The 9513-nt window shown below is 49.4% G+C and overlaps 1 protein-coding gene across 1 annotated transcript in view; it reads right to left on the bottom strand.

The window, feature by feature from the left end:
- The window catches only part of LOC105540093 (cytochrome P450 4F22), a 35699-nt gene extending 26958 nt beyond the window's left edge, over nt 1-8741 (bottom strand). The window contains exons 1-3 of the mRNA XM_011980580.1: nt 8629-8741; nt 6938-7160; nt 2610-2754 (exon numbers count right to left, since the gene is read on the bottom strand). Coding sequence (XP_011835970.1) covers nt 2610-2754; nt 6938-7159 — 367 coding nt within the window. The 5' untranslated portion in view covers nt 7160; nt 8629-8741. The remainder of the gene's footprint in view (nt 1-2609; nt 2755-6937; nt 7161-8628) is intronic.
- Nucleotides 8742-9513: the final 772 nt, after the last annotated feature.

The raw sequence follows: 9513 nt of genomic DNA, 5'->3' as shown, positions 1-9513 counted from the left end.
AGGTTGCAGTGAGCTGAGATCATGCCACTGCACTCCACTCTGGGAAGAAGAAGGAGAAGGAGAAGGAGAAGGAAGAGGAAGAGGAAGAGGAAGAGGAGGAAGAGGAGGAGGAGGAAGAGGGAGAAAGAAGAAGAAGAAGGAGGAGGAGGAGAGGAAGAAGAAGAGAAGGAAGGAGGGGGGAAGAGGAGGAGTAGAGAGAGAAATAGAAGGAGGAGAAGAGGGAGGAAGAATAAAGGGAAGGAGGAAAAGAGAAAGAAAAACATATATTAAAAAGGCAGAAGAGATACCTTTATTAGTACCTATCCATATTATTTTTTAACCTTTTTAAAATTTTTTTAGAGACAGAATCTCACTATGTTGCCTATGCTGGATGCAATGGCACAATCATAGGTCACTGCAGCCTCAACCTCTTGGGCTCAAGCAATCCTCCTACCTCAGCCTCCTGAGTAGCTAGGACTATAGGCATGCACCACCACACGTGGCTAATTTTTAAAAATTTTTTGTAAAGATAGGGTCTTGCTCTGTTGCCCAGGCTGGTCTTGAACTCCTGGGTTCAAGTGATCCTCCTGCCATGGCCTCCCAAAGTGCTGAGATTGCAGGCATGAGCCACTGCACGTGGCCTCTTATCCACATTATATTATTCAGCCTTCACAACTGCATCCATTTTACAGATCAAAACTTGAGACCCAGAGAGGCTGGATAAGTGGCTGGGGTCTCACAGCAAGTATGTGTCAAAGCCAGAATTTGGAGCCAACCCAACTCAGTTCTGGCCCGGGGCTCTTCCCACAAGTTGGTATTCATCCCTCCGAAGAGTCACTTCTCCCTCCCAAGGTCTAGGTTTTCCCCTTAGTTCAATGGGGATCGTCATCCCTTCACAAATGTAATAATGGGAGACAAAGAGGCATCGAGAGGGAATAGCTGCAGAAGGGGAGGATGGCAGCTTCTTCTTTCACAGCTCCTGGGTGGCAGCCCTGGAGATGGTCCCCAGATGCATGTTTGTAGAGGCAAAGCTGGGACAGAGATCCTAAAATTCCTGGAATCCCCCCCCCCTTTTTTTTTGAGAGACTAAGTCTTGCTCTGTCACCCAGGCTGGAGTGCAGCAGTGGTGCAATCACAGCTCACTGCAGCCTCCAACTGCTGGGCTCAAGCAATCCTCTCACCTCAGCCTCCTGAGTAGCTGGGACTACAGGCACGCACCACTACACATAGCTAATATTTTTTAATGTTTTTGTACATTGATGGAGTCTTGTTAGATTACCCAGGCTGGTCTTAAACTCCTGGGCTCAAGTGATCCTCCCATCTCAGCCACCCAAGTAGCCGGGACTATAGGTGCATATCAGTGCCACTGGGTAATTATTTATTTTTTTCAAGGGACAGGGTCTTACTATATTGCCCAGGCTAGTCTCAAACTCCTGGCCTCAAGCAACCCTCCTGACTCAGCCTCCCAAAGTGTTGGGATTACAGGTGTGAACCGCCACACCTGATCTACTGGAGCTCATTGGTTCATTTGAGAGTGAGCTCTCTCAGGTGTTCTCTGATACCTCTGGAGGTGCCCAGGTAATATGGTTTTGTTGTGTCCCCATCCAAATCTCATTTTGAATTATAGTTCCCATAATCCCAATGTGTCATGGAGGCATCCAATGGGGGGGGTAGTTGAATCATGGGGTAGATTACCCCCATGCTGCTGTTTCCATGATAGTGAATGAGTTCTCACGAGATTTGATGAATTTATACGGGGCTTTTCCCCCTTTAATTTGGCACTTCTCCTTCCTGCTGTCATGTGAACAAGGATGTGTTTGCTTCCCCTTCCGCCATGATTGTAAGTTTCCTGAGGCCTCCCCAGCCCTGCGGAACTGTGAGTCAATTAAACCTCTTTCCTTTATAAATTACCCAGTCTAGGGCAGTCCTTTATAGCAGCATGAGAACGAACTAATACACCAGGTACCCAAGGCCACACTGAGGATCCAGAGTCCCGCTCATGAGAAAGATAGAGCTGGACACAAACATACCCAGGTCCAAAGGGTTAGGACTGAGAATAGGTCTGTCTGGGAAGTCAGGGAAAGACTCCTGGAGGAGGCGGCCATTGGAGCTGGGTGTCGAAGGCTGAGCAAGAGCTTGCCAAGCACACTTGGGAGTCTCACATCTTGGGATAGGTGTGGACTGTACAAGGAAGAAGCAATTCTTCCACATCTCCCTCCCTGCCAGTCAGAGTCAGCCCAGGTGATGACAACAGGCTGCAGGCTGAGTCATCAAGAGTCCTGGCCATAATGGGAATGTCAGAACCAAATGATGGGAGTGCCATGGCCAGGGATTGAGTAACACTTACTTAACAAAACCATGGGGAACAACTGCCTATCCAAACATGCTTGGCTGTGACTGCCAGATGGATGGACATTCCCTCGAAGTTCCTGGAACTCTTAGTCATTGTCACATCTTTGCCCATACCGTTCTCACAATCTGGATTGCCATTCTTGCTTTGGTGAACTCTTATTCATCCTTCAAAGCCCTATTCAAATGACCCTTCCTCTGGATATCCCACCTGTCTAAAATCTCAGATAGGCTCTGGGAGTTGAGGACTCACACGTAGCTCAGAGGCCCAGTGCACCTACCTGAGGCTCCCAAAATGGGCTTGATGTAATCAGGGTGCACCAGAACCAACAGCGGCAGGACAGGTCCCATCCACACCAAGAGTATATGGTGCATGTTGTCTAGTACCTTCTTCTCATCTTGAAGGCCCGCCTCATTTGGAAGGTACTGCAAGAGGTAAGGGAGGAGCAATGAGGAGGTACCCAGACCCAGCTTCCCCCACTGCCTTCCTCCTGCCGCCTCCTGTAGTCTCAAAACAAGCCCAATAATGCTACATGATGATTTTAGGTAGCTGGCTGCACCTCCCTGGGCCTCCATTTCCTCATCTGAAAAAATGGAGAAGAATCAACTCTCCCTCTGAGGGCAGTAGAAAGGATTCATGAAATAACAAAGCAAGAGCCCCAGCATGGGCCTGACGCTGGCTGATGTTCAATAGCTAAAAATAGTAGCCAAATGTAGTGGCTCACATCTGTAATCCCAGCACTTTGGGAGGCCAAGGCAAGCAGATCACCTGAGGTCAGGAGTTCGAGACCAGGCTGGACAGCATGGTGAAACGCCGTCTCTACTAAAAATACTAAAATTAGCTGGGCTTGATGGCAGGCGCCTGTAATCCCAGCTACTCAGGAGACTGAGACAGGAGAATCGCTTGAACCCAGGAGGCGGAGGTTGCAGTGAGCCGAGATCATGCCATTGCACTCCATCCTGGGAGACAAGAGCAAAACTCCGTCTCAAAAAAAACATGCCTGTAATCACAGCTACTCAAGAGGCTGAGGCAGGAGAACCACCTGAGCTTGGGAAGTCGAGGCTGCAGTGAGCTTCGACTCAGCAAGGTCGAATGATTTTTCTGAAGTTACAAGTTAAGTAGGTGACTGTTCTGGTTTAGGCTCCCCCAGAAGGAAGTCCTGAGACAATGGTTCTAGAGCAGGTAGTTTATTTGGGGGATGATCCCCAAAAACATGGGTAGTGAGATAGGGAAAGAAGACCACCAGTAAACAATGAGTTGTCAAGGAAATTACCACCAAGGGCAACCAGGGCTCAGTCCCACTGGGGAGCTTTGGAGGACAGAGTAGCACATTGCATCTCAGAGTCATCCCACCTAAGGGCGAGGGAGCTGGGGTATTTATGTACCAATGCCCATCAGTCATTGGCTGAGGGTCACTCCTAGGGACGTTAATTCCCAAGCTCACAGAACAAACAGTGGCAGAACAGGCACTGGGACTCTAGGCATGCACCACCAAGCCCGGCTAATTTTAAAATATTTTGTAAAAACTGGTTCTTGCTATGTTGCCCAAGCTGGTCTCAAACTCCTGGGTTCAAGCAATTCTCCTGCCTTGGCCTCCCGATGTGCTAGGATTGCAGGTGTGAGCCACTGTGCCCAGCCTTTATTTCACCTGCAGAATGGGCTCCGGCCACCAGAGACAGCCCCTAGAATGCAGGAGCTGGCAGCTGGACGTCAGGCCACTGCATCCAAAAATGGGTTGAGAGGAATATGGGCAAGCTTTGGCATCATCTGCAAAGCTAGTACCTGAACCCAGGCCGCCTAGCTACAAAACTGCACTTCCTCACCTGTTGTATGAGGCAGGAAAGCTTCAGGCTCAACGTTACAAAAATCCAAGTTCAAACCCAACCTCAGGTGCTGTGTGACTTTGAGCAAGACACTTAACCTCTCTGTGTTCAAATCTATAAAAGTATGAATCCATGAAATAGGACAGATCCATCCCCACTTCACAGGCTGTGAGAATTAGAGAAGAGTTCAGATACAAAGAAGCCTAACCCAGCACCTAGCCAGTGATAAGGTTCAGCAATTGCCAAATGAGTAAAGCAACAAATGACCCCTTTCTAGCTCCTGTGTCTCCTTCTCCGTCAGGCTTAGCCCTGATTGTGTCCACACCCAAGCCTCAATTGCAGCCTCACCCAGTCTCCGTGGGCCCAGGAGCTGGGTTGGATGTACCATGTCAAGGCTGGGCTTTAGAGCTGGCCCTGACCAACTCCTTCAGGCACTAGAGCCTGGCCACTCCTCTAGGACAATCATCAAATCCAGAGAGGGCTTTCTAGAGTAAGGGCATTGGAGATGGGGCATGAAAAATGAGTAGAAGTTGATCTAGCAGAGAAGGATACCTGGACAGAGAGTACAGTTTTGGCAAAGGCCTTGGAGATGGGAGCCTTGTTACAGAAGTGGGAAGTGATTTTATGGAGCTAGGGAGGGATGGTGGGACAAGTGAGGAGGATGGAGGCTGGAGCCAAAAGGGCCTTGAACACCAGCCTTTTTCTGAATGGCAGTAGGGAGCCATGGAGGGTGTGTGAGCAGGGGCAGGGATGTGGTTGGATCCAAGAATCCCTCTGGGGCCAGGATGGGAGATGGACTAAAGGGATGAAACTGGAGGTAGGAACTCAAGGAGGAGGCTGGACCATGGACCATCAGGAGAGGATAAGGCCTGAGCAGGGGTAGGGGATGGAAGAAATGAAGGAGAAAACTCCAAAAGGGAAAGTCCAGCCTATCTCATCCAGAAAGTAGAGGCATCAGAGAGTAGAACTAAAAACAAGGAGGCCGAGCACGGTGGTTCACGTGATCTCAGGAGTTTGAGATTAGCCTGGACAACATAGTGAAACCCTGTCTCTACTAAAAATACAAAAATTAGCCAGGTGTGGGGGCCTGGGCTTGCAGGCTTGCAGTCATAGTTACTTGGGAAGCTGAGGCAGGAGGATCCCTTGAGCCCAGGAGGTAGAGGCTGCAGTGAGTCATGATTGTACCACTGCACTCCTGCCTAGGTGACAGAGAAAGACCCTGTCTCAAAAAAAAAAAAAAAAAAAAAGGAAAAGTCCAACCGATCTCATCTAGAAACTAACTACAGAAACTAGAGGCATCAGAGGGTAGAACTGAGAGCATGGAGGCTGAAGCTTGACAGGCTGGGTTTGAACCCCAGCTCTGCCACTTACAAGCTGTGTGACCTAAGGTCAGCTACTTAACCTCTCTGTGCCTCAGTAATCTTCCATGCAAAATGGGGCTAGTCATGGGACCTACTTCCTAGAATTGTCAAGAGAACTGAATGAGTTAATATTTGCCTGGAAAAATACTTGGCACATATCTGCAAAATTAAAAAGGACTCAGCAGGCTGAGGCCAAAGGATTGCTTGAGCTTAGGAGTTCAAGATCAGCCTAGGCAACATAGCGAGACCCTGTCTCAAAAAAAAAAAAAAAAAAAATTTCAATGCAATAAAGGGATAAGAGTCCTGACGTGGGACCACAGCATTCAAGGGAGAACAGTGGAACCACACTGAGAAGGGGATGTGTTCCCCTCCCCACCTCCATCCCTACCCTGGGATTCCAAACTCCAAAGGTAAAGGTACCTGTTGCTACAGTGATAGCTATAAAATTATAGAGAGAGTTCTTTTTTTTTTTTTCTTAGAGAGACAGGGTCTCACTAGGTCACCCAGGCTAGAATGCAGTGACGCAATCATAGCTCACTGCAGCCTCAAACTCCCAGGCTCAAACAATCCTCCTGCCTCAGCCTCCCAAGTAGCTGGGACTACTGGTGTGTACCACTGCACTCAGCTAATTTTTGTAATTTTTCTTATAGAGATGGGTTCTCACTGTGTTGCCCAGGCTAGTGTCAAACTCCTAAGCTCAAGCAATCCTCCTACCTCAGCCTCCCAAGTGGCTGAGACTATAAGCGTGTACCACCACACCCATCTAATTTTTGTATTTTTTGTAGAGACGGGGTCTCACTATGTTTCCCAAGCTGGTCTCAAACTCCTGGCCTCAAGCAATCCTCCCACCTCAGCCTCCCAAAATAATTCATCTTTAAAGTTAGTTCTGGCTGGGCGCAGTGGCTCAAGCCTGTAATCCCAGCACTTTGGGAGGCCGAGACGGGCGGATCACGAGGTCAGGAGATCGAGACCATCCTGGCTAACACGGTGAAACCCCGTCTCTACTAAAAAAATACAAAAAATTAGCCGGGCGTGGTGGCGGTGCCTGTAGTCCCAGCTACTCGGGAGGCTGAGGCAGGAGAATGGCGTGAACCCGGGAGGCGGAGCTTGCAGTGAGCTGAGATCCGGCCACTGCACTCCAGCCCGGGTGACAGAGCAAGACTCCGTCTCAAAAAAACAAAAAAACAAAAAAATAAAATAAAATAAAATAAAATAAAATAAAGTTAGTTCTGCCTCCTCCCAACTGTGTGACCTTGGATAAACTGCTTGCCCTCTCTGAGCCTCAGCCTCATACCCCATCATATAAATCTGCTGCTAGCCCCAACCAGATTCTTGGGAGGCTGTGGGAAGCCAGCAGGCCCACCATCCTTACCTATTACCCTGCACCTGCCCAGCCCAGCCCAGTCCTGCCTGGCCACACTTACCATGCCCAGGTGGCCCAGCAGCCAGTTGCGCCGGGGAGGCTGGGGGAAGCAGCGCAGCCGGCGGCAGGTGATGTAGAAGCTCCGGCAGAGCCTCAGGAACCGCAGCAGCAGGCGGAACAGGAAGAAGAGCAGTAAGAGGAGAAGGGTGGACACCGTGTACATGCGGAACGTCGTCTTCTCCAGCCCCAGGAGGTGCAGCAGGTGGTCTGTGATGGGCAGCATCCTGGGGACACACAGGGTCAGGGGATCGGTGCCATGCACAAGATGATGACCCGTGGGGTCAGGCATGGTGTGCCTAGTGCACAGCAGGTTCCCAGCACACGTGAGTTCGAGACACCAAGGATGCCTCTTCATTCCCCAGCCATGACCTCCAGCCAGCTGGACAGATGGATGCACTCAGGGCCCTGCTCATATGCTCTTAGCCTTGACTTTTGCAAGGTCACACTCTTGACTTCTCTACCATAGGGCATTCTCTGCCCATGCATAGCCGGTCAGGCTGGGAAACCAAGACCCCCCTCCCAAAGGAGCAGCTTTCAACCAATGACTGAGGCTCACTGGTGGATAAATACCCCAGCTCCCTCACCCCTTAGGTGCAATGACCCTGAGATATAGGTTCCACACTTACTCCAGGCTTCCCCAGTGAGATTAAACTCCAGCTGCCCACAGTGGAAACTCCCTATTGGCCACATCCTTTCCCCCTTTTTCTTTTATCTTTTTTTTTAGTTGAGATGAGATTCGCATAACACAAAATTAATCATTTTAAAGGGAATAATTCAGTGGCATTCAGTACATTTACATATCATGCAACTACCACCTCCATCTAATTTCAGGACTTCTTTCTTTCTTTCTTTTTGAAAGAAGGTCTCCTCTGTCACCCAGGCTGGAGTGTGCAGTGGCACAATCATGGCTCAGTGCAGCCTTAACCTCCCCAGCTCAAGCAATCCTCCCACCTCAGTTTCCCAAGTAGCTGGGACTACAGGTGCATGCCACCAGGCCCAGCCAATTTTTGTATTTTTTTGTAGAGACAGGGTTTTGCCATGTTGCCCAGGCTGGTCTTGAACTCCTGGGCTCCCGCCTTGGCCTCCCAAAGTGCTAGGATTACAGGCATGAGCTACCTCACCCAGTCAGTTTCAGAACATTTTCATCATCCCAAAACAAAAGCCCATCCCTGTTAGTAGCCACTTCCCATTCTCCCTCCCTGGAGTCCCTGGCACCACTAATCTGCTTTCTGTCTCTATGGATTTAAGTATTCTGGATATTTCATATAAATCTATTAAATTCTATGCAGCCTTTTGTGTCTGGCTTCCTTCACTCAGCATCCTGTTTTCGAGGTTCATCCACATTGTGGCATCGATCAGAGCTTAATTCCTTATACTGCTGAGCAATATTCCATTGTATGGATATTCCACATTTCCTTTTTTTTTTTCTTTTGAGACAGGGTCTGGTTCTGTCACTCAGGCTGGAGTGCAGTGGCATGATCATGGCTCACTCCAGCCTTGACCTTCCAGGCTCATGTGATCCTCCTGTCTCAGCCTCCCAGGTAGCTGGGACAACAGGTGCGTGCCACCATACCTGGCCCCACATTTTCTTTACTCCTTCATCTGTGGATGGACATTTGGGCTGTTTCCACCTTTTGGCTATTATGAAATATGCTACTCTGAACATGTGTGTACATTTATTTGTCTGAGTACCTGTTTTCAATTCTTTTGAGTTCACTTTCTTCTTCCTTGCTGGTATTTTCTGCGATCACTTCCCAAAAAAATTACTTGCACTCAGATCCTTGCTTTAGGGCCAGCACCTGAGGAACCAAAACAAAGCGAGTAGGTAACCATAATATGAATGAAACAGTGAGCAAGCAGGAAAGGCTTGCCATGCGCCACGCACCACCATGCTCCAGGCACCACCATGCGCCAGGCACCACCATGCTCCATGCACCACCATGCTCCATGCACTACCATACTCCAGGCAGTACCAGCCTCATCTCAGGGAATCTAATATGGTTTGGATCTGTGTCCCCACCCAAACCTCACGTTGAACTGGAATCCCCAGTGTTGGAGACGGGGTCTAGTGGAAGGTGATTGGATCATGGGGGTGGTTTCTCATTAATGGTTTAGCACCATCCCCTTGGTGAGGTCTTCTAGATAGTGAGTGAGTTCTCATGGGATCTTGTTGTGGGTTTTTTTGTTTTTTGTTTGGAGATGACAGGGTCCTGCTCTTGTTGCCCAAGCTGGAGTGCAGTGGCGCAGTCTCGGCTCACTGCAGCCTCCTCCTCTTGGGTTCAAGCAATTCTCCCATCTCAGCCTCCCGTGTAGCTGGGATTACAGGCATGCACCACCATATACAGCTAGTTTTTAAAATATATTTTGGTAGAGACGGGGTATCACCGTGTTGGCCAGGCTGGTCTCGAACTCCTGACCTCAAGCGATCTGCCGGCCTTGGCCTCCCAAAGTGCTGGGATTACAGGCATGAGCCACCCCTCCCAGCCTGGAATCTCGTTGTTTAAAAGTATGCAGCACCGGCCAGGCACGGTGGCTCAAGCCTGTAATCCTAGCACTTTGGGAGGTTGAGGCAGGCAG

Source organism: Mandrillus leucophaeus, unplaced genomic scaffold (assembly GCF_000951045.1).
Source record: "Mandrillus leucophaeus isolate KB7577 unplaced genomic scaffold, Mleu.le_1.0 Scaffold215, whole genome shotgun sequence".
NCBI lineage: Eukaryota > Metazoa > Chordata > Mammalia > Primates > Cercopithecidae > Mandrillus > Mandrillus leucophaeus.
This window is presented reverse-complemented; position numbering and strand designations above follow the sequence as displayed.